Here is a 25283-nt window from a genome sequence, read left to right as displayed (position 1 = left end):
GCTCATTCTTGTGTTCTGTACCCTAGCCTTTGGTTGCAAACTGCCAGAGTCATGCCACTTGGACTCCTTTCCGAAGGTTCTGCAGAAGCCAGCTAGTGTGACCAACATTCTGTCTCAGGGGCTTATCTGGGTTTAACCCCCAAGACCTTGAATTTGGACGGCACCCAGCACAGCACCTCACCCTCACATGGGTTCAGCAAATGCCAGCCCTTCTCACTGTCGTCTTAGTGTTCCTTCCTTGTCTTTATGCACACTGGCTTCTCGTTTGGGTTTTACTTCTCATTTCTGGCATTCACTCCTGAAAAATCTTACCATCTGGCCTCCCAAAGTAGTGTGCCAAGGCTTCCCCGTGACCTCACCGCAGCCTCACACCTGGCCCAGAGCGGCATGCCTCTTCATGCAGGTGGGCCACAGGTGAGATCATTACACGTGGGCATCACTCAACCTGTATCTCAAATGAAGCCACGTCAGAAGATTCCAGGGGCAAGGAAAACAGCCACGTTCCAGGAAAGGCATTTTCATTTTATTTAAAAATTATTTACAATTTATTGAGCCTTCATAAATGCTTTATTTTAAAATCTTTTTTTAAACCATTTTTTTTTTTTAACCTGAAGAAAATCTTTGTGGGGTGGGGGTGTGTAGGGAGGGGAGTGGTGACAGGCTCCATAGGGATTTTGCAAAGGGATGGGTGTAATGCAACAGCAGTGGCTTGAGTCTGGCGGCCTCAGGGGTGATGAAGACCAGCCAGGCAGGCACCCCCGGGGCCAGTGGTCAGCTGGCAGGAAGCCTGCATGATGGTGGTTCTTGCTCAAAACTCACCATTTATTGGTTTGGGTCTAGGTACCCAACGCTGAGGGCTGACACTTCGCCTATTCCTACCAGGCAAGAGCAGGTGTTGGGACTGGATGGCTGTGAAGTTATCTACGAGAAGTCATGCACTGCTGAGCCTCAGGCCAGGCCAGGCAAGGGGTGTGGTGAAGTCAATAATCATTGCTGGAAAAGGCGTCTCTAGCTCCAAAGTCTTTACTTCCACATGCTGTGGCCCTCCTGTCTGCAACACCTGCTCTGGGTTATTGGGAAGAGGGGACAAAGTTATGTGGGGGTGTTGGTTGTGCAATACTGTAGGGTGTGCCAAGAATTTCTGAGGACTTCCACTTCTTGGTGGGTGCCAGCCTTCCCCATCAATTGATGGACACTTGAGAAGACCACTTATAATTAAAAACCTGTCTCGAACTGCCCAGTTTCCACTTCACTCTGCATTATAGAAACCCTGGGCTGAAAGTTACACTATTTAAAATAGTGTTTTTTTGTTTGTTTGTTTTGTTTTTTGTTTTTAACTCTTTGTAGGTCTGAGACCTTTGAGAACCTTATGAAAGCTTTAACGCTCTGGAAAAAACATACAAGAATAAATACATTAAATACTAACAGTTTTAGGGGTTTCATAGACCCTCTGAAGTCCAACTATGGACCGCCTGGGGTGATGGACCCCAAGTTAAGAACCCCTGAGTTCTGTGGGTAAGCATTTTCTTTGAGATGCAGATCACCCAGAGGAATGCTCGGTCTCCCTCCTCCCTGTGAATGACTGAATGGGTGTGGGGAGGTGGGAGTGAGGGTTTTGGAGGAAGGGGAGGGACGCTGGATGGTATACCACGGGGAAAGGTTTGGGAATGGTTTGGAGATTTAGCAGACAGCACTCAATCAATGAGTTCAATGAGTACCTGACTGAGAGCATCTAAAGGGTAGGAGATAGATTGGAAAGGGAGATACGTATTCTGAAAACAAACTTCACTTACTTCCAAGTTTTCCCTAAGGCTGGCTGTGGTGCTTTTCTTTTTCTTTCTTTCTTTCCTTTTTTTTTTTTTTTTGGAGACAGAGTCTCGCTCTGTTGCCCAAGATGAAGTGCAGTGGTGTCATCTCAGCTCACTGCAACCTCTGCCTCCCAGGTTCAAGTGATTCTCCTGCCTCAACCTCCCAAGTAGCTGGGACTACATGCCCAGTAGAGATGGGGTTTCACCATGATGGCCAGGCTGGTCTCAAACTCCTGACTTAAGTGATCTACTTGCCTTGGCCTTTCAAAGTGTTGTGATTATAGGCCTGAGCCACAGCGCCCAGTTTTGTGGTTGCATTTGAGAACTTATTCTTGGAAGCAGGTCTGTGTGGTCACTCTGCCATCTGGTGGTTATACTTGGAATTGCACCTGCCCCAACTTCAGGAGAAACACCAGAGATCTAGTAATTTCTTGGAATAAAGTACACTCAGCTGGTCTGCTAGGGTGTAGTAAGGGGTGGGAGAGGGACAAATGAATGAAAAAGAAGAATGATTCTTCAACATTCCTGTGTAACTCTGAAGTCCCATGAGAGTATGTATCTTTCTTGGCTGACCTGGGCACTCTTTGGCTTGTCATGGCTAAACTTGCTTTCAGCACTTACAGTTTTTCCATGTAAGTTTTGTTTGTTTTTTGCTTTGATTTGCACTTAAGACCTGAAGTTCCATCTCTGGCTCCCAACGGGGTCTCTCTGCATCCTGTTCCTTCTCTTCCAGGGCAGAATTACTGATCTATTGAAGACTGCTGATTGGGAGCCAAAACAGATGTGTCCCTGGTAAAAACAGTGACTTGAGGTTCCATCTCACATTCTTTCCATTCCAGCTGAGACATATTTCTCCAGGCTTCTGGAACCCTTATCTAACAGGAAACCAGTCACTAACAGTTTTCTGTGCTGTAATGTCAATCACATGCCAACATGGCTGAGTCCCACTTCTTTAAAGCTCTGGGGGGAATTCTTGGTCCATCCCCTGAACTAATCTTCAGACTTCCTACTGCAGCCTCCCATGTGCCTGTCTGCCAATGGCACCTTCTGAGCCAAGCTATGCATGAAACATATTAGAAAGTTAACATTTTGTTCTGGAGGAAAGAATGGTGAGTTCCAAGATGATAGGTCTCCTGTGGCATCAGGGGATCCCCAAGAACAAAGAAGAACATTAGGGGTCCCAGAGTGGCATTATCAGCTTGCAGTCAGACATCTCTTCTCCAGTCCCAGACTATGCTGTGGAAAAGACCATTTCTAGCATGTTCCATTAGCGGTACCTGCTTCTGTTATGGCCATGTCAAAGTTGTGAGTCAAACTGGAGGTAATGAGGGAAAATCTGCCAAACTGACAGCTAGGGAGGAAGAGATGGAAGGGAAGGCAGAACGTTCTGTCACCTGTGGGAGGCCTTGGGGGAAGCAGATGATGGGAGGGTGGGTTCTCCCTCAAAGCTCTGGAATTTCACACACCCAATGAATGCTGGCTTCGCCCTGTCATGTGATCAGAGGTGTTAAATTGGAGTTGTCCTCAGAGCTTCTCTCTCCTTCTGGTGACCTCTTCCTTTTTCGGCCACCTGAAAAAAAACAGGTTGCAAGTATCAGCCTGTAACACTGGAGGAACATTCATAATTGCTTGGCAGTCTGAGTTATTTTCAAAACAGAAGCAGAAATGGAGACAAAGCCCTTGACAGCTTGGCTAGAACTAACCTGCATTGTATGCTGGTGCTGATATTGGCATATTTACATCTTGAAAGATTAGGACGTACTTTTCACATAAGATGCCATCTCTGAAAAGTCACAAACCCAGGCTAGTGCCTGGAATTGAGATTTCCTGGAGGGGACTGAGTAAAGCCCATGTAACACCTCAGGCCTATGCCTCCCGTGCCCCTTGGGGGCCAGCCCCTCTGACTGCCAGACACCCTCAGAGAGGACCAATCTCATAGGCTTTGATGTCCCATGAATCAGGGTTGATGGCTGTAGCTGGGAGCTATTTCCAGGGACCTGCATTCTCTAGCTCTGAAGCAACCTCCTTTCTGCAGTGGGGCAGGTGGTCATAATTACATAGTTGTCCTCAAGGATGAGAGAGCAATCTGTTCCCAGGTCTGTTTTTAGGAAGGCATATCTTCACCTTGTTCTCTCCACCATTGACTTCCGTGTGTGGAGGATATTGCTCTCTTTCTATTGAGTCTCCTGGACACTAATTCTTTAAAGAACCAGACAGTAAATATTAGAGGCCTGTGGGCCATATGGTCTCTGTCACAATTACTTATCTCTGACATTGTTGCCATAGATAACAAATGGATCTGTCTGTGATCCAGTAAGTCCTTACTTACAAAAACCAGTAAAGGAGGGAGGTCAGAATTGACCTGTGGGCATGGTGTGCAGTCTCCTGTCCTAGAGGAAAACAACTGAATGGGACAGATCCCAAAACTATCAAGGGTGCAGTGCTGGCCCAATCCCTTTTGCGGATTTCCACAATTGTACTTCATTAGGGTTTCTAAGAGGAGTCCCTGGCTCCTCCCTCAGGAGGAAGATGCTAACATGTTTTTCCTACTAACCATCAGCAGGGTGGCTTTCATCTGGGTGAAGAACTAGCTACTCACTCAAGGTTCTCAGCAGCTTCTTGCCCACGTTTTCCTCAAAATCGCTACTGCAGGGGCTGGTCTCTGTATCCAGGTTGATGTTACAACATTCGCTATCTGATGCTGAGAAAGGAAAGAAGAGAGAACTCAAGTTGTCTCAACCTACACACTCAGGCATCAAGACAGGGTGATTCTGAGTGACATCCCTCAGCAGGTGAAGTTTAAGACGTGAGCCAAAGCGAGGGTGGTGTAATAAGGCAGGGATGCCCAGGAAAGTGCTGGGTGTCATTAGTTAGCAAGAGGCATTTTAGTGCCACAAAAGGAACAAAAAGATGGAGAACAGGAGCAGGAATGCAACGATCCATGCAAAGTCAGAAATCATTCCCTCTCCTCAAACACTTTTTGGCAAGAGAGAGGGGTTAGAGAACAACGTGTTCTCCATCCAGTCTATTTGCCAGACTAAAAGCACACGTGAGGACAGGTGGAGGTCTCCTTGGTCTATTTGCACAAACCCCAGAAAGCCACAGGGTTCAACAACATTGTCCCTGTCTTCTCCCGCAGGACTCAATGGGAGTTCAAAGAATTACAGAACCTGAGAGCCCAGAAGGGGGCCAAGCCTTACCACCAATGCAAATAAAAACCTAAACAGAAGGCAGAGTGGTGTGCTGGAAACTGCACTGCACTGAAGCCATGAGGCTGAGCCTGCTAATGATGCAGTTTTTGGACTTGAGCAAGTTGTTTCCCCTCTCTAGGCCTCCAGGGTCCTCATGTGTCACAGGACGAGGGTGGACTAGATGATCTCCAAGACTACTCCATCACCTTCGTTCTTACTCGTTTGTTACATTTTCTTGCTGTGTGCTTTAGCTACTAGATTTGGTGTTGAGGGCAGAAAAAGAACATCAGTTCTAAATTCAGGTCCTGGAACAGTGACCATGTATGTCTCAGATTTTGTGGGTCAGCCACAAGTTCAAGCATATTGTCTTGTTGACTTTAAATTTTTTTTTTTTTGAGACAGAGTCCACTCTGTCGCCCAGGCTGGAGTGCAGTGGTGCCATCTCGGCTCACTGCAACCTCCGCCTCCCAGGTTCAAGCGATTCTCCTGCCTCAGCCTCCTGAGTAGTTGGGATTACAGGCGCCCGCCACCATGCCCGGCTAATTTTTGTGTTTTTAGTAGAGACGGGATTTCACCATTGTTGGTCAGCCTGGTCTCGAACCCCTGACCTTAGGTGATCTGCCTGCCTGGGCCTCCCAAAGTGTGGGATTACAGGCACGAGCCACCGTGCCAGGCCAACTTTAAAAATCTTTGAGCACTTTTTCAGGTTGTTGCTCTGGACTTGAGGAGTCTTATACTATGGATTGGAGTAGGTCTGGCAGGGGAACTACTGGCTTGGGTGCAGGCTTAGGGGGCTACTGAAAGCTTGGGGAAGTACATCTTAGAGAGGCAAACACAGAAGCTTCTCAGGACTGCTGGGACCCTGGGCGCTCAGAGCAACACCACTGTCAAGGCAGCAGTGTTCAGCGTCTCGGAGGTGATATGATCCGAGACCTCAGGAAAAGTCTATAGACTACACCTTTGGTCAAAGCCACAGCTAGTTAGAATGTTTCCTAATCAGTTTCCTAATCTGTGAGGTAGGCCTAATAATAGCTACGTAACATTTATAAAGCATGGTACTGAACACTGTGATATGCCTTTTATGTACATTATCTCATTTATGCTCAAAGCTACTTTATAAGATAGCTGTCATAATTTATACCTATTAACATAAGGAGACTTATCTATTCAGACAAAAAAAACTGAGTCTTAGGTTTAATAACTTGCCTAAAATTGCATAACTCCTAAATGAAGGAGCCAGGGTCTGAATCCAGGCAGAAACCCAACTCCTAATACTGCCCTACACAGTTTTCCTGGGAGAATGAATCAGACAGGGCCTGATGCATGGTAGGTGCTCAGTAAATGTTTCCTTTCCCTGGCTGTGTAAGGAGGTTGGAGGTTTAACGCAGGGGCTGCGGTCCCAGGGCTCCCCTCAGCCAGCTTTCCCCGGGCCATCCCAGTACCCAAAGGCGATGATCCCCCTTGTTCTGCTAGGCCCAGTCGGCCTCCCTGACCTGCTGTCGTGGGAACGGCTACCGGAGACAGTGTGAGCTGCTGTGTGCTGTGCTCCTCGAAGTCAGTCATTTCTTCCTGGGTGAAGGCCAGCTCCTCCATCCTCAGGTACACTACCTCGCCGGGGCTTCTCAGCCCATCTGAGCGGCTGCCTGGGGAGGACAGCACGTGCATCACCTCTCTGCTTTGGAGAAGACCCAGGGCTCAGGTGGTGTGAGCCCTGGGCAGGGCTAGAAGAGGAAGGCAGGGTCGTCCTCACCCCACACCAGCCCGGCCTGCCCGTCTGCCCAGCTGACTTACACGGCAGGCTGTTCCTGTTGTTCAGGAGCGTGATGGCGGGGTCATCCTTAGGGGTCTGGGGTGTGCCCCGGGTTGTGGGGGCCTTGGTGGAGTCCCCATCTGTGAAGGCCTCCATGTCAGGGGACTGAGGTGAGCTGTCCATGTGGCAGGCAGTGAGTGCATTCTGATACTGCTGCCGTGTGATCTGGAAGGAAGAGGGCAGGAGCTTAGGAGCAGCTAGGCAGAGCCCTCCTGGATGCAGCCAGCCTTCCCAGGCTCGGGGGCAGCCTCGCTGGGGTGCTTGGAACCCTCGGCCTCTGAGGCCTGAGATCCACCAACGGGGGCCTTACCCACGCTGTAGCAGTCCAGCAGGGACAGTGAGGGGCCCTTTGCTGGTCTGCCACCAGCTCCCACTGTTCCTTTTTATTGGCACCTGGAAGAACCAAACCTTCTGAGACGCTGGAGAGGATGGAGGGCATCTTCAGAGAGCCGGGTGGTTGTCCATGGAGAAGTTTAAAACACACATTTATACTATTGCCAAAGGCCCAAAGGGTCAGTCGGGGGTGACTTGGTGAGAATAAGGTAGGACTCCAGCAGCGAAGCTCTCATGCCCCAGGTCTCAGTGTTGGGAAGCTGGAGGCTAGGGCCTGAGAGAACACAGGCATTTCTGATTTGGACTAAGCCCATCCCTGGATGTAGGGTCATGCTCCTATGTTGGCAGGGACCACAGCAGGGAGGTCTCCCAGCTGTCTCCTCAAATCACAGGAGTCAGACTTGTGATTTTCCTGCTGTGTCAAACGTCAGCCACAAGTGAAGGCATCTGGAGGGTCAGGCTGCAGCCAGACCAGACAGGAGTCTCCATGATTCCAGGCAGGAAAAATATAGATCAAATGTCTCTTCTAAGAGGCAGGAAGGTGTCTCGGTCACCCCTGTTCTCTGGGTATACAACACAGACAGGCACTGTGAATCCTTGCTAGCAGTGAAAACAGACTAGGTAGTGTGCCACCTTGTACAGGGATGTGAAACTGCTCATCAGTGGCTGGCACTGGGAGAAGAATGGAAATGGTATGTGGCATAATATCCTTCCCAATCATAGCATCTCCTAAAGCGTTTTCATCCCCCCTTCACTGCATTAGCGCTAGAGAACGAACAAATTCTGCTCATTTTGCCTTCTCTTTCCTTTGGGGCAGAATTGGTATCACATGTTGAAACAGGAAAGATTTCTGCTGGCAGTAGGAGGGGGATGGTTGAGGCTTACACACTGTGACAGAGAGTAGGCTTGAAGTTGGCTTTGTATCTGGTAAGGTCTCAACAGTGGCTCCTTGTCAACTACTCACAAGACCCATTATTTTACTGGACACGATCAATCCTTTCTTCAACAAACTTCAGGATATTTTGCAAGAGAACCAAGCAAATTCTAAGCACAACTAATCTAATCATAAAACACCAGTTAAGAATGCATGCCTTTTTGCAGAGCATATGGGACACACATATACAGAGATTCCAGGCTTCTAATCATACTTCTGCCCATTCAGGTGGGCAAATAGAGTTTTCTATTGATGGTTTAAATCAGTGATTCTCAAACCTCAGCATCAGAATTATCTGAAGGACTTGTTAAAACAAGATTGTTGGGTTTAACTCTGAGTTTCTCATTTGCTAGGTCTGGGGTGGAGACTGAGAATTTGCATTTTTAGCAAGTTCCTGTGTTCCTGGTGCTGCTAGTCTGGAGATCACACTTTGAGAACTGCTGACTTAAGACCTAGTTAAAATCAGATACAGGTACTACTCAGGTTTTGGTTTTTTTCTCTGAAGGATTTTAAAGGACAAAGCAGCAAAGTGTTAACAACTGGCTTTGATATTTTTTAGGTCAAAATGGTATGTTCTTTGCTCTATGGCGTGGAACCACAGGTCTCCACTTAGCATTTATCCAAAGTCTTCAATCGATTCAATGTGCTTGTTGAGAACACCTGACTTTTGCCACTCCCTCTGTTGGGAAGTGAGAAGTCAGGTTCCAAAATTTCCCCCAAAGATGAGGAAATTTGGCTCTAACACCAAAGGATGGGAAAATTCCCTAAATGACACTCGGTAAGCCCAGTAAAGCAGTTGATCTTACTCTATTTGGGTTCTTTAGTTATTTAGATTTGGCTTCTACTTTAGTCAAAGGACAAATGTCCCTTCACCTAAGAAATATGGCAGGAAACATACTGCCAAGAACTAAAGTTCAAGTCCCAATTTTGCCACTTTCAAGCTGGGAGACCTTGGCCAAATATATATACATTTTTAATCAGCCAATGGGCAAATGAATACACTGGCCACATTGTTAACCTCTCTGATCTTATAAAAGAGGCCCAGAGTTAATGAGATAACATGAGTGAATCTATTATACAAAACTGTTAGGAATGGTTGTTTAAAACATGCCCACATGCATGTCTCACCATTTGACTTTATAATGGGCATACATTTCAAAGACAACTGTCAAGCTTACCATCTCATTATGTCTAAATTGCCCATGGCACACAGGGTGGAGGTGGGGCAAGGAGCAGTGTCCCCTCTGCCCCCAGAGTCAGTGTGACTGGAGATGCTGTGAAAGCAAGACTAGGTCTTGGAAAAATAAATCCTTAATCAAGAAAATAAAGCAAAAGGGAAAGTAGGGGAAGGAAGGCAATTCCAAGTATGGACAGTGGAGAAGGGGGACAGAAGGAAAGGGACAGTGAGTGAAGAAAGGAGAGGAGGAAGAGAGAAGGAAGGGGCTGTTTCAGTAGGCTTTGAAATGGATTTGCTGGCTCAGGGCCCCTCTGAGTTGGTAGACTGGCTGCATCCCCCAAGCTGGAAGTCTCTTGGGAATGACTGTTGCTGCAAAATGCTCTATATTATTCAACTAATTTATTTTTGGAAAAGTTCTGCCCAGATTTTATCTTCAGTGAGTTGTACCAGTCTTTTTAAAAAAATTTTTTTTGAGATGGAGTCTTGCTCTGTCTTGCCCAGGCTGGAGTGCAGTGGTGCAACTTCTGCCTCCCAGATTCAAGCAATTCTCCTGTTTCAGCCTCCTGAGTAGATGGGACTATAGGTGCACACCACGACGCTCAGCTTATTTTTTTGTACTTTTAGTAGATACAGGGTTTCACCATATTGGTCAGGCTGATTTTGAACTCCCGACCTCAGGTGACATCACCCTCCTTGGCCTCCCAAAGTGCTGGGATTACAGGTATGAGCCACCATGTTTTTAAAAAACAATGATAGGCCCCTCTTATTACCCGGTATCAAGGATCCAGGAACTCTAACCCTCTCTTTAAGCATTGTCAGGGAGAAAAGGATGGGAAGAAAGTAGTTTTGGTAACAATACTGAGTAAATGGGACACAATTCCTTGTAAGGTACTGAGTTCCTCATCATTGGAGGCATTCACACAGATATTAAACCACCACTTGTCAGTGATGCTAAAGAGAAGATTCAGACAGCCACAGCCAGGGTCTGCCATTAGTGGGAAGAAGCACAGCAGTATACGGCAGTGAGAGTGGGGAGGGGCAGGGGCTGGAGAGCGTCTGCACTGTTGGTGGGTGTTTATATAAAAGGAAAGGTACCACCCAATGGCTAAATCATCTATGTGACTCACGGCCTTAACAGCCTTGCTTTCACACAGCTCCATTTTTTAAAAAAAATTTTTAAAAATCATGAACTCCTGCCATGTCAATGTGTTGCCTTAAAAGAAATAGTTGACAAACTGTCAATGTATCCAACTCTGCTCTGCTTCTTCCAGAGGCATTTCTAGGTTCGGGTATCACTTCTTGTCAGTTCCTTCCCCTTGTTCAACAACTTACGACAACTTCTTTTAATCTAGCATAATACTGCTGAAGAGAAATATAACGTGAGTCCCACGGGTAATTCAAAGTTTTCTAGTGGTCACATTTTACAAAGTAAAAACAGGTAAAGTTAATTTTAATAACGTATTTCATTTAACCCAATATATCCAAAATAATTTCCCATCATCATGTGATTAGTATAAAGTGATTAGTGAGGAATTTTACATTCTTTTTTGTACTGGTCTTGAAATACAATGTGTATTTTGCACTTATAGCACATCAGTTTGAAAAAGTCACACTTCATGCGTTGAACAGCCACATGTACTAAATGGCTGTATTTATACATGGCTACTGGCTACTGTACTGGATGCTGAAGGTTTAGTGGACTGCCTGAACGGCTGTGCCCAGTTTCCATGACCTGGCCTCGCAGGGCCAGCAGCACTCCCACTACTCACCAGGACAGAACCACTGGTCCCGCCCAGCTCCTCTCTCTACCCAGTCCCTTGAATGCACCATGTCTACTTGCCTTCCATACGTGTTTAAGGGTGTCCCTTTGCATGGCATTGTCTTAACTCTCCTCTTGTTCTTTCCAAATTCCTAAAGTACATTGTCCAGCCAATTAGTGCTTAAAAAATTCCAGACAGTGGCTCACGCCTGTAATCCCAGCACTTTGGGAGGCCGAGGCAGGTGGATCACGAGGTCAGGAGTTCGAGATCAGCCTGACCAACATGGTGAAACCCTGTCTCTACTAAAAATACAAAAATTAGCCAGGCATGGTGGCGCATGCCTGTAATCCTGACTACTCAGGAGGCTGAGGCAGGAGAATCACTTGAAACCAGGAGGCAGAGGTTGCAGTGAGCCAAGATTGTGCCACTGCACTCCAGCCTGGGGGACAGAGAGAGACTCCATCAAAAAAAAAAAAAAAAAAAATTCCACATAATTTTGTAATGAATTAGATAGTACCCTGCATTGGTCACTATTATTTAACTTACCTTAAGCTTCCTCTCTCTAACTAGGTCTTAATCTACTTATAAGGCAGAGAATATATTTTTATTAGATTTATATTTCTATAGTATAGCTCATGGCACCCAGAACCATTGTTAGTGCTTAACAAATACTTATTGATTAGCTGATCGAGGGAATCAAGCCACTTTTCAACAGACGCCATGTTTTTGTTTCCTCTTCACTGCAGTAGATATAACCATTTATTAGCAACAGCTTTAGCTCAAATTGTGTTCTCTTATAGAGTGGCCAGTTTACAATCCAAGCACCTACTAAGCTACAAAGGAAGCGGAGGTCTGTTTATTCTGAAACTAGCAAAAAGCAAGGGTGCCTTTCTGGACATTTTGACTTAGCAGCCAAGGTGTCCGGAAGTTAACCTTTAGGCTAATGTGATGTCTCTTGTCATTTTATTTTAGAGACAGGGTCTTGCTCTCTTGCGCAGGCTGGAGTGCAGTGGCATGATCACAGCTCACTGTAACCTTAAACTCCTGGGTTTAAGCAATCTTCCTGCCTCAGCCTCCCGAGTGGCTGGGACTGCAAGTGCATGCCACCATGCCTGGCTAATTTAAAAATTTATTTTTGTTGAGATGGGGTCTCACTTAGTTGCCCAGGCTGGTCTCACACTCCTGGCCTCGAGTGATTCTCCTGTCTCAGCCTCCCAAAGTGGTGGGATTACAGGTGTGAGCCACTGCACCTGGCCTCCTGTCATGGTATGATGTTCTGTTTTCACTTTCAAGTGGTGTATTCCTCCCTGAAGACACAATGCTGCAATCTAGGGATTTGGCCACCAGATGGTGATGAGGAATCTTGGTCAAGGTTATGCAGTCCAGACTGTAAGACATCTGCCAAGTATTCTTAGCTTAATGATGACATAGAACACATTTCAAAAAACCTTCATAAGAATTCTTTGGTACCTTCATAACTTATTAACTACTATTAATCATGGCTTTGTTTAACACCTTTCCCAGATAACTATTAGATGCACCTTTCTATCCCATTTTGTAGCTTATCTTGAAGTTCAATTACTCCTGGACCTTCAGTCTGCTGGATATAAAAAGCCCTTGCAAAACCTTCCAGCAGCCAACCACAGGGACTTTGACCTGTGAAAACACTTATATTGCAGTCTTCTCTTTAGCTTCCCCACAAACCCTCATGTTAAAAAACACAGTAACAACAAAAGGAAACGGGGAGAGACGGGTGAGGGAGGTAGATAAATGAGCAGTCTAAATAACATCCCTAACACAGTCTAATCAATCAGGGGGAGGTAATTTTCAATGTTAATCTAAGGTAGAATTTTACATTAAAAAAAAGAAAAGAGAAAATCAAGACAAAAAAGACACTTGTGTTAAAACAAGAGTTTGAACTCACAGAATTCCTTTTTGGAGAACTACCCATTTTAATCAAAGTTTTTTTTTGAGACGGAGTTTCGCTCTTGTTGCCCAGGTTGGAGTGCAATGGCGCCGATCTTGGCTCACCGCAACCTCTGCCTCCCGGGTTCAAGCAATCATCCTGCCTCAGCCTCCCGAGTGGCTGGGATTACAGGTGCCCGCCACCATGCCTGGGTAATTTTTATATTTTTAGTAGAGATGGGGTTTCGCCATGTTGACCAGGCTGGTCTTCAACTCCTGACCTCAAGTGATCTCCCTGCCTCAGCCTCCCAAAGTGCTGGGATTACAGGTGTGAGCCACTGTGCCTGGCCTAAAGAGGTTTTTGAATAACACTTTTTTTTTTTTTGAAGACAGACTCTCACTCTTGTCACTCAGGTGGAGTACATTGGCGTCACCTCGGCTCACTACAACCTCCGTGTCCTGGGTTGAAGCGATTCTCCTGCCTCAGCCTCCTGAACAGCTGAGATTACAGATGTCCACCACCACGCCTGGCTATTTTTTCTTGTATTTTTAGTAGAGACAGGGTTTCACCATGTTGGCCAGGCTGGTCTGAAACTCCTAACCTCAGGTGATCTGCCTACCTCAGCTTCCCAAAGTGCTGGGATTACAGGTGTGAGCCACTACGCCCAGTTGAATAACACTTAATTGGTTTCCACTTTCCTCTCAACTTCTCTACTTTTGAAATTTAGTCTTCTTAACTTCAAAATATCCAGATGGAAAGAAAGACCAAGTTCTGTGCTGCTCAGCTGCACTGATCACAGCAAAGTCTTCTGTTTGGACAAAAAGGACAGACACACCCGAGAATTGACCTGGGATTTGGCATTCTCAACACTGCCACTATCTCACATTAGGAAACAGACTTTTATGTTCCTTGTGATTTGCAGAATGTTCCTTTTCCTTATGTTCTAGGGTTGGAGATATGAGATCATTGGCAAGTTTTGTTTTTGTTTTTGTTTTTGAGACAGAGTCTCCCTCTGTCGCCCAGGCTGGAGTACAGTGGCGCGATCTTGGCTCACTGCCATCTCTGCTTCCCAGGATCAAGTGATTCTCCTGCCTCCACCTCCCGAGTAGCTGGGATTACAGATGCCTGCCAACATGCCTGGCTAATTTTTGTATTTTTAGTAGAGATGGGGTTTTGCCATGTTGGCCAGGCTGGTCATGAACTCCTGACATCAGGTGATCCACCCACCTCGGCCTCCCAAAGTGCTGGGATTACAGGCGTGAGCCACCATGCCCAGCCCATCGGCAAGTTTTAAGAAAATCCTTACAAACTTAATGCTAGGTAATCATCTTAGCACATTCCCCTGAGGAGCTGCCAAATCCATCACCTGAAAGTACTGTCCAATCTGTAAAGCCTAATGATGTTTTGCCCATTGAACATGACTCTTCAAAATCTCCTTCACTTTTCTACTCCAAGCAGCAAACCAAATCTTCATACTGATTTTCTCAACTTCTGATATGAACGGTTATGGACTGAATGTTTGTGTCCCTTCAATATTCATATGTTGAAACCCTAACCCCAATGTGGTGGTATTAGCAGGTGGGGCCTCTGGGAGGTGATTAGGATATAAGGGTGAATTCCTCATGAATGGGATTAGTGCCCTTATGAGAAGAGAGCTTGCCAGCACTTTGGGAGGCCAAGGTGGGAGTATCACTTGAGGCCAAGAGTTTAAGACCAGCCTGGTCAACATGGTGAGACCCTGTCTCAATTTAAAAAAAAAAAAAAAAAAAAAAAAAAGGAGAGAGTTTACTTCCTTTCTTTGCTCTCCACCATGAGAGAATACAATGAGAGGTAATCTGAAAACTAGGTAGTGAGCCTTCATCAAATGCTGAATCTGTGGGCACCTTGGACTTCCCAGCCTCCAGAATGGTGAGAAATAAATATCTGTTCAAGCCACACAGTTCATGGTCATTTGTTACAGTGGCCAAAATGGACTAACATAAATGAAAAGAGAAACAAACATAAAAATTCTGGCTGAGTGCCATGGCTCATGCCTGTAATCACATCACTTTGGGAGGCTGAGGTGGGAGGATTGCTGGAGGCCAAGAGTTTGGAGTTAGAGCCCTGTCTCTACAAAATAAATAAATAAATAAATAAATAAATAAATAGACAAAATAAAAATCCCACCACACTTAAAATAGAATCCAAATTCCTTACTCTGGCCTAAAGATTCCAGGTGTCCACCTCTGATGTTACATTCTCATGGAGCCTCTGCCTTTGCACACCGTGGGCCGGCACTCAGAACTTTAAACTACCAAACTCTTTCCAGCCTCTGTTGTTTCTATCTTGAACATTCTCCCCCTCCCCTTTCAAGTCTCAGCAAAGTTGTCCTTCCTCAGCCTATCTGATAACCATTTCAAGAGCAGTCTCCTTGCCTTCTCTGCCCAATCACTGATCCCAATGACCTCTTTATTCCCTTCACAGCCCTTATTACTACCTGAAATTACCTAGGTTATGTGTATGGTTATCGTCTTTCTCCCCCATTAGCCTGTAAGCTCCCGAAAGGCAGCAGCTTGCTGTCTTCACCACAGTATCTCAACAGTGCCAAGAACACAGCAGGCCTCCATTAAATATTTGTTGAATCACGTACTCATATTATGACTTTCCATTTCTTTCCTCACAGATCACATGTCCAACACGACAACCAACCAGACTTAACATATTAGAGTTCTTCTTTTCCCACTTTTTTCCCTACCTCCCCTTCTGGGGAAGGTCTGCATTAGCAATGAGAAAAATTCAGGGCTGGAAGCTATGAGAAGCAGAATTGTGGGCTATGGTTTTCTAAGGTTTAACTTCCTTGTCACATTAGACTTAAGTGTCCACAGTCATATGCACCCATGAGCATTGCCCAGTCAGCTCGTAAAGGCACTTCCCTGGGTTCCTTTAGCTCCGATGTCCTATCACTCACTCTAAAGCCCACTGACTTTAGGGCTTGGATTCTGGAGGTGGAAAGACCCAACTTTGAAGCTTGGCTGTGCCATTTACTAGCCATGTGACCTTATACTCCTCAAACCGCAACTCTTCATCTAGAAAATGGGAATGACAGCAACACCTACCTCATAGGGTGACTGTGAGATTAAATGGATAATTCAGACAAAGGACTCAGTAAAGTGCCTTGCACAGTTTACTGCAAAAAATAGTTATTGTCTCACGCGATCCCCCAGGTTCTATTCCTCCCTCTGGAAACATTCCATGGTTACTTTTCAAGGTTACTTTTATAGGCTGATATCAGTTTTAACTCAGGGCTGTCCACAAAGTCCTGAAACACAGAAAACCAGCCAGCACACACCCCTCTCCAAATAATCAAGGCGTGTGTTCTGGAAAGAAGGACCTTCTTACACCCTAGTGATTTCAGTGCACCTCTTATGACCCAGCCTGCAACTGGTACAACAGCTACCAAGTGAACTCACTGGGTGTTTTGTTGGCCTGGGATAAACTGGGCTCTAGCTAGATCTCAGGCCAAAGTTTGTAATGGTTTGCAGAATACTAGGAAACAAAACAGGCCGGGCGTGGTGGCTCACACCTGTAATCCCAGCACTTTGGGAGGCTGAGGCGGGCGGATCATGAAGTCAAGAGATAGAGACCAACCTGATCAACATGGTGAAATCCTGTCTCTACTAAAAATACAAAAATTAGCTGGGCATGGTGGCAGGCACCTGTAGTCCCAGCTACTTGGGAGGCTGAGGCAGGAGAATTGCTTAAACCACGGAGCGGGAGGTTGCAGTGGGCCGAGATCATGTCACTGCACTCCAGCCTGGGCAACAGAGCAAGATTCTGTCAAAAAAAAAACAAAACCAAAAAAAAACCAAACCAAAACAACAAGAAAAAACACCTACGGAAACAAGAAAAGGGGAAAATGTTAAAGGCTCCTGTGCGATGCCAATCCCAGTGAGGGGTATGAAGAAACAGCTCCCCTCCTCTTTAATTATGAGGCCATGAGCCTTGCTACCTCTCTCCTGGGCAATTGCACATGGTTCTCTTCAAATAGCTTAGTAATTTTCAAGCAGTCCTATTAGTGACTACAAAAGATTTTCAGTTAACACACAGGTCAAGTTGTATTTTAGACTTTAAGGTATAAAAATATATTATCATATGTAAAAGTATAGCATGGTTCCTTCTTTTTAACCAACAGACAGGCAGATGTATAGCATGGTTTCTTCTATACATCACTTGGTTTATTCATCACCTGCAAACTTATCTTAGAAAAATCTTATCTTAGAAAAACCAATGAATAAAATCAAACTGATGCCAATGGTAGGGGATCCAAAGGAAATGATTCTGGCAGCAACTTGTGTCAGACAAGCTAACCTATTGCTTTGTGCCTCATTTCCCCACATGATAAAAGGGGGCCAGGAGATGTCAAAAGAGTGACAAATAATGAACAGTCCTAAAGCTGACTGAAAACAGCCTTTATACAGCCAGTAGCGGTTACCACCCAGCAGTGTACTGGAACACAGGGGAAGTCTTCTTGTCCCGGTCACCCAGCCAATGCTGCCCACTGGGAGGGAGAGGATAACCTTCCTGGGAGAGTTACCTTCACAAACTGCACATCGCTGAGGATGTGGACTGAGTAGTCGGGCGTGTAGAGGTTGTTGTTGCTGCTGTACAACTGTGTGTTGCTGCCCCCAAAGTCACTGCGCTCTCGGTTTGGAGACTCAGAGCGATTCAACCCACTGCAGCGAGAAGGGGACCGGTTTACTGCAGATGGTGAGAGATGGAGAAAAGACAAGGAGGGATGGGTGGGGAGGAAGAATTGGAAGGGAGGGAGGGAGACAGGGAAGGAGGGGGAGACAGATGTTGTTTACTGAGGTCCCATACAACTTTCAGGCAATGGTAACACTGGGTGGTGGTGACGGGGCTCACCCTTCCCATCAGAGCCTGGGAAGCTGCTGAGCTGCTTTGTTGATGTTTATTCCTTTGAGAAACAAATGCCTAAGACAAACTCATGGCTCCCTTCCACTCGGGCTGCTCCCCACAACCTCTCCCAGTGAGGAGCTGGAGCATCTGTTTCCCCCAGACGGGGGATGGGTGGTTCACATCTTCCTTGGTTCTTGTCTTCAGATTAGGTGCACAAGGACCCTGCATGAGATGATGTCGGTACTATAAGCGTGGCTTGCTACCCTAGACCATGAGCCCCTCTACCATGGTGAGGTATTTTACATCAACTCCAATCACAAAACTTATTTTAGAAAGGCCAAGGCCTTGGGTTTGCCCTCAAAACCATCTGTCACAGCACAGGCAACCAATCTTCATGTGGCCTTACATTATAGTGGGAAGAAGTCAGGCCTGCTCCCACATTGGCAGGGCCTGGGACAAACAGAAGCCCACAAACCACAAGGATAAATATTTTTAAGTTAGAAGTTACATTAATAAATGGTAAAAACAGGCTTATCCTCTTCCTTGACAAATGTTCGTAGCAACCATGCCAGAAAACAGAGCCGTGGGTGGATAGCCAGCCCTGCCCCTAGGGCTTCTGGACCCCTGGTCCCCTAGGACTGTTTGGGTGGGGATTCCAGGATTCTGGATATCTGAAATGTGGTTTAGAAGGGAGGACACAGGCTTTGGCTCAGCACCTCCCTTTGGCCCTGAGAACTCCTTGCCCCATATAGATGGGCTGGACTGAGAAGGGCCAAGGTGTGGGTCTAGGGCTGGGCTCCCTCTTGCATAGGCCTGAGGGGAGCACTGGGATAATTTGCAGGCCTTCTGTCAAAGATCTCCTGAATGCTTTAGCCAGGTTCTTTTCACATTTTTAAGAAACACTTCTTGGAAACATTCGATTGAGACCGCGTCATTTGGTTTTATGTGAGCTGCCCTCTCCAGGAACAACAGAAAAGAGGATACCAAAGGTAACTCCAACATCATCTCAACCATGGAACCGCCCCAAGTGGTAGACTGCAAAGCTCCCCCAATCCTTCTGCTTCTTCCAAAAAAGGGGATGAGGAGGCTGTCAGCTTCTCTTAACACAGATTTAGCTCAGGGGGCTCAAATGAAGAATCAGATTATTTATAGATTCTGCTCTTTCAGGGTAGAACCTTGGGAATTTAATCCTGTCTCTTGAGATAAAGCAAAATATTTGATTAGCATCTATTTGGAATGAGTCATGGAAAGTTGATGATCTATTTAGCTGCCAAGCTGTTGCCTGGCAAACCATGCAGCAGAAAGAGTAAAACGATAGGTTGAATCATTTTCTCATTAGAACCCTAATCATCACTGCCTTGATCTGATTAGAGAATTAAGGAGTCCACTTCCAGTCTTCCCCTTCTCAGTAAGTGTCATCCACTTACATGCAGTTGCTGAAACCAGAAACCCCGGGATTGTCCTTGACTCCTGCCGCTCCCTCAGCCCCCCATGGAGCCTCGCTATCCATCTGACATAATGAGCCCATCGGTCCTATCTCTGTCTCCACTCAAATCCCAGCTACCTCAGCCTCACCTGGACCACAGTCTCCCCACTTACTATCTTATAATCTGTTTTCACCTCAGCTGCCAGAATCGCATTTTTAAAACACAAATCAGCTTCCTATTGTGTCTGAATAAAATCCAAATTCCTTGCCGTGACCTGTTCCCTGCTTTCCTATCTGATCTTATCTTGGGGCCTCCTTTCCCCTCTCTTGCTTTGCTTTAGCCACTGGCCTCCTTGGGTGTTCTTAACCATGCAGGCTTTGCCCACCTCAATGAATGCCCATTTCCCCTCCCCACCCCACATCCTCCCCCCTCAGCTAATGGCTGTCTGCTCCTCAGTCATTAGCTCTCAGCTGAGGCACCACCTTCTCTGAAGACCTTGTCTGGTCATCGTAGGAAGATTCCTCCTGTTCTACTCTATCATGATCCCCTGTCCATCCTTTCAAAGCACTTTCACAAGCATTAATTACATATTAGTAACTACTTGTTACATCTACTTAATTCAACTTTTAATTCCACGAGGGCAGAGACGTCGTCTTCTCTGGTTATCCTCATTGTACGCCCAGCACCTAGCACCGTGCCTGGCCTAGAGAAGGTACTCAAGGAAAATGTGTAGAATAAATGAATCAGCACGTCAGGGTCCCACAGGGCAATACAATGACTCTTATAGTTTATGATCTAAATTTGTGGTAAAAAAAGGTTTCAGAGATCTTAAATCATCACAAAGCTAAAGTCATTAAAGCTCTTAAATCATCAAACTAAAGCTCTTAAAGTCACCAAAGCTCTTAAATCATCACAAACCTAAAGTCATTCTGGGGAAGCTGACTTCCCCAAGAAGCGAGGGTGGGGAGCAGGACCCTCCAGAAATGTGGCTGGATAGAGTAAAATAGTGTGCAACTAGAATCAAAGGGCACCAAGAAGTCTCAGGCCTTGGCCCAGTAACTTGAGGAAGAGGCCACATGGAGCAGAAAGGCTGTTTAATAAGGGTATGTGAAACAGCGGGCCCTGAAGTCAGATGCCTAGGGCCCTACCCATCCACTGTGTGATGAGGGACCAGATCCTTCTCCAGAGCGACTAAGAACTGACAGGGACAGGGACAGCGACAGTGCTGTAGAGAACAACATGCAGCACCAAGGTGATTGTAAAAAGCAGTAGTGTTGGATAGAAAAAGGTACATTTCACTTCCGGGCCTGAGCCCTTGAAAACAAACTGACGAATTCTTAAAAATAGAACTACCATTCAAGCCAGCAATCCCACGGCTGGGTATCTACCCAAAGGAAAAGAAATTATGTAAAAAAGATACCTGTACATGTATGTTTATTGCAACACTATTCACAATAGCAAAGATACAGAATCAACCCAAGTGTCCATCAATGGATGACTGGATAAAGAAAATGTGATTTTGTACATACGTGTGTGTGTGTGTGTGTGTACACACAATGAAATATTATTCAGCCATAAAAAGAATGAAATAATGTCTTTTGCAGCAACATGGATGGAAATAGAGGCCATTATCTTAAGTGAAATAACTCAGAAAGTCAAAGGCTGCATTATTTCTCTTGTAAGTGGGAGCTAAATAATATGTACAAGTGGACACAGAGAAATAATAGACATTGAAGACCCAGAAGGGCAGGAGAGGGTGAGGGATAGAAATTACTTAATGAGTACAATGTATACTATTGGGGTGATGGCCACACTAAAAGCTCAGACTTCACCACTATGCAATATATCTGTGTAACAAAAATGCACTTGTATCCCCTAAATCTATTAAAAAAAAAAAAAAAAGAAAATAAAAAAGGACAAATTGATGAGTTCTGACTTGGCCAGACCCATCTGTGGCTGTTTCAGGGTGGCGGCTGGATAAGTCTGCGTTCTTTCCTCCAGGCTAGTTGCTGCAGAAAAGCGGGACAGGGAGTCCTGCCCACGAGTAGCTCCTTTGGCCCCAGTGCAGCATCTGGAAAACCATACCTTGACCTGGTGGGTTTTGACCTCAACTCAGTTTGGACATAACCAAGGAAAGAAAGTGTGAGCAGGGCTTATGGCTTCAGCTGCCCAGAGAATCACCACCATTTCTCAATAATCCTCCACTTTGCCTGGCCAGACATGGGCTTCACACACCCTACACCAGTTGTTCCACATCCTCATTTCTTATGTCACAGTTCAAGATATGTTCAGGGAGGACAGCAGGGAAAGAGCCCTATTTTATCTCCTAAACTCCTTCCATCTGTGGAAGCTTCTCCTGTTGGAGACAGAGGCAACAACTACATCCCAGTTCCCCCCAAAGCTCTCATCGTTTCACTGGCACCCAGTGTGGGTGACACCCACAGGGACTCACATGTCAAACACAAGCTACATCACTGTTATGCTGGGAGGAGGAAAAACACGTCTTTTTTTTTTTTTTAAAGTAAAAACAATGCTATTGAAAGTTTATTTATAAAATCATACAGGATTCCCAACACCAAACGATACAACTGTCTTACAAAGATTGAGTCTATAAGAGCAATTTTTAAAAGAAAAAAGAACCTTTACTCCATGAGAAAGTCCCAGCTCCTCTGGGTATTGTGCGAGATCAATGTTTTCGTGTCCTGGAGTCTGACATTCCTCAATAGGTGGGATGCTGATGACTTGGCATTTTGGTAATTGTGCACATACACTCAGAAGTTTCTGAGCAAGGGACATGGAAATGCTTTTAATAAAAAGCAGAAGAAATCAGTAACAGACGAGTGTCCTAGCAGCATGGCAAACTAGTTCAAGTTGTGTAATTCCCCTTGGCATATCCTAAAAGCACAGAGGCACAGTTTGGGGGAGTGAAGCAAGGAGGAAAATCCTAAGTATAGTGCAAGGAGGTCTGGAAGGAGACAGATCAAACAGTGATACGTAACACCGACCACGGGACCTGTCAACAGGCGGCAGGCTAAGCCACCAACCCATCCCTTGCCCACTCTTGCTCTTGCATCAGACCCTCAGGTTGGCTCAGGTGTAACTGGGTGATGAGGAGCAGGGTTTTTTGCTCTATGAAATTGTGACAAACCTTATTCCTGTAGCCTTTGAGTGGTCGGTCTGTAAGAGATACCTGTCCTGGGTTGGCTACTTGGATTGCTGAGGTTTGGGTGGAGAAGGCACCAGGGTAAAATCGGGGGCAGGGTGGCAAAGGGTATGGAAGAGGAATTCACACTGAGTTGGGGCTGGATGGAATCTCCTCTCCTTCTGCAGTCATAGTCAGGCGCCCTGAAAATCTGGACGCAGCAGCTCTGGGACTCTTGCTTCATTTGTGACACCTGTATCCAGGGAGCCTTCACAACCCTATCCTGGAAGCAGACCCCAAGATACAGAAGTAGAATGCTAAGCTCCCATTTTCCTTATGGGGATTTGAGGAAAAAGGAGGGTTCAGGGGCTGCCTGCCTACATCTTTTGTAGCATCAGTGAGGGATGAGGGGGAATGGCCTACTTTGGTCTGACTGTGATTGTGCCATGGGCCATCTCTGTTCTCCAAAATGGATCAGGAAGCTTAATTACATAGACCTGTAAGAGTACAAACTAGCATTATTAAAATTCGTTATACTGGGGCAACATTTAGCATCAGACAACCAAACACCAAAGCCAGCTGTCTGTCAAAACTACAGTGTGAACTCTGAGCCCAAGTTAGGATCCCAGATGAACTCACTCACTTTACACGGAGCTTTAACGGTTCCCAAATGCTCATCACACAAGAGCCGACCTGAAGGATTATTTCCACTTACCACATTTTGCAAAGTAGAAATATTATTTTTAGAGATTCCCTGTATATTTGAGGAGAAAACTGTCATTATTGATCTCAGTGCACATTATGAATGGATAACTGAGCACTGAAAAGAACCCTTGGTTCCAAAGTCTCTGTCTCTGTGCTTTTGTGGATTTGAAAGAACTGTCATGGGGAATTCAAAATTATCTCCACCACCAGGAGAAGAAAGAAGGAGCGAATCTGGGGAAAGGGAATGATAACTGCAGTGGGGCTGTGTACTTTCAGGGGAAACCCCTGATCAGAAGTTTCATTTTTAAATGAAAGCACCTGCCAAGTTGGTTAACCACACCACACCCTGGAGGTAATCTGCAAACCACTGTGCTCTTATTTCAAACTAAGGCTCAAATAGAAAGAGACTCCCCATGGATAATGATGGCAATATTTGGTGCAGAGACCTCTGGCCTCAATCTAGTGTGAGCACCAGATTTGTTATTAGCACTGCTTTCAAAATGCAAATAAATCACAGCCCTCTAGAGGGCACAAAATGTCTATATTCAGAGGTAAAGCAAGGTCTCAGGCAGTAGGTGGAGAGCACGATCTAAGACTTAGATTCCAGTCCTTGTCCCTCTACATACCTACTACACATACAACACTGACTGACTTTCTCAGAGCCTGTTTTTTTGTCTGTTGTTTTTCAATGACAATTCCTGCCTATCTCCCAAAGTGATTGTGGGGAGTCAAATAAGACAATGACAGTTCTTTTTTAGACCTAAAGACCCTACTGGTTTCTAGGATTTATTTTTCCCCCATATAAGATAGGGTTGAGATTTAGCATATATGTAAATTAATGTATCTGGATCAGAAATCAGTATTTCCACTCAGGACATTTTGCAAAGTAAAAAGATTTTTTTAAGGTACTTTGGCATATTCTAGGAGAAAATGGCATCATTGTTGATCTCAATGCACATTATGAACGAACAGTCGAGCACTGAATAAGAACCCCTGGTTCCAAAGTCTCTGTGCTTACAGGGCCAGAAGTTACTGGAACTTCTTTCTACAAAATCCCAGACCTCTGAGGCTGCTTCTTTTAATGATATGGAACAAAAGCAAGAATGACAGAGGAAATATCACAGAATAGGTCCTGTGGATGTCACCTGATCACTGGGAAGGCACAGTGATTAGCTCTAGATAGAGACCAGACATAAGGTGGAGCGGAATAAGCCAAAGGAGAAGCTAGGCACTCCCTACCTCTGGTTTTCTCCCACTGTACGGACCATTGCTCCACCCTGCACAGTTAAACCAAGGATGGGAATAAGCTTACCTCTTTATGAGTAGGGTTTGCATTGTGTTGACACTAATCTCTTGTTGTGTTGAATACCCACAGTCATGGAAAAGGGGGGAAAGTTGAAAATACTCTCAGGGGCACGTGACAGCATCCAGAGTTGGATCAGAAGTCTCAGCACTTCCTGGAGGTTCTGCACAGCAGGAAGGTATCACTTTCATCTCTGTCTGACATTGGGTTATCATGAACTTTATCATAATCAATGCAGATGAACTAGAATTAACCTTCCTTTAACTGGGAAGTTACAATTAACTAGGTCATCTGGTTAACTGAAGGTTAATTAAAAAGGAAAACGCATCCTCGCTTTGATCTTTTGGGCTGAAAGTCTTTTAAAATGTGCATCTCCCCTTTCCTCTGAACCTTCACAGCACACTGTTGACAACACCAAGATTCACTGCATGTGAAGGAACTTGAAGGTCCATCATGTGGTCATTTCTAATTTTGCTGGCATGTAGGAGTAGACTATTTAGCTGGCGAGGGCACCAGATTGGTATCTCACATTGACTGTCCGATCCTGTAGTCATCATTAAGGCATGAGCTCTCACAAGGCAAGAAAAACTATTTCTTAATGGAAAATCACCATCGAGAGAGAGAGAGAGAGAAAACGTCAGTGAAATTTGAGAAGGTGGTTAACTTATCTTGTATAGATCAACATGAGGACCAGATGGTTTTTGATGAAAAAATTTGATTTTGGGAAAAAACAGAAGTCAACACAAATACTACTGAGGTTGCAAATTGAAGAACATAGCCTTTTTTAAATGTCGAGGATCTACTATACAGACTGAGAAACATAAGCAATTTCTCGATGACTGAGGATGTGGTGGGGTCTTAGTAGCATTACCCCAGCAATGGGATAAGGAA

General features: G+C 45.4%; 1 protein-coding gene across 2 annotated transcripts in view; it reads right to left on the bottom strand.

The window, feature by feature from the left end:
* Positions 1 to 501: 501 nt before the first annotated feature.
* The window catches only part of CNNM1 (cyclin and CBS domain divalent metal cation transport mediator 1), a 67504-nt gene continuing 42722 nt past the window's right edge, over positions 502 to 25283 (bottom strand). For both annotated transcript variants that reach the window (XM_005566161.4, XM_005566162.4), the window contains 5 exons: positions 17493 to 17656; positions 6791 to 6974; positions 6493 to 6642; positions 4408 to 4509; positions 502 to 3378 (listed from right to left, as the gene is read on the bottom strand). In XM_005566161.4, the coding sequence (XP_005566218.1) occupies positions 3299 to 3378; positions 4408 to 4509; positions 6493 to 6642; positions 6791 to 6974; positions 17493 to 17656 (680 nt within the window). In that variant the 3' untranslated portion in view covers positions 502 to 3298. The remainder of the gene's footprint in view (positions 3379 to 4407; positions 4510 to 6492; positions 6643 to 6790; positions 6975 to 17492; positions 17657 to 25283) is intronic.

Source organism: Macaca fascicularis, chromosome 9, assembly GCF_037993035.2.
Source record: "Macaca fascicularis isolate 582-1 chromosome 9, T2T-MFA8v1.1".
NCBI classification, from domain to species: domain Eukaryota; kingdom Metazoa; phylum Chordata; class Mammalia; order Primates; family Cercopithecidae; genus Macaca; species Macaca fascicularis.
This window is presented reverse-complemented; position numbering and strand designations above follow the sequence as displayed.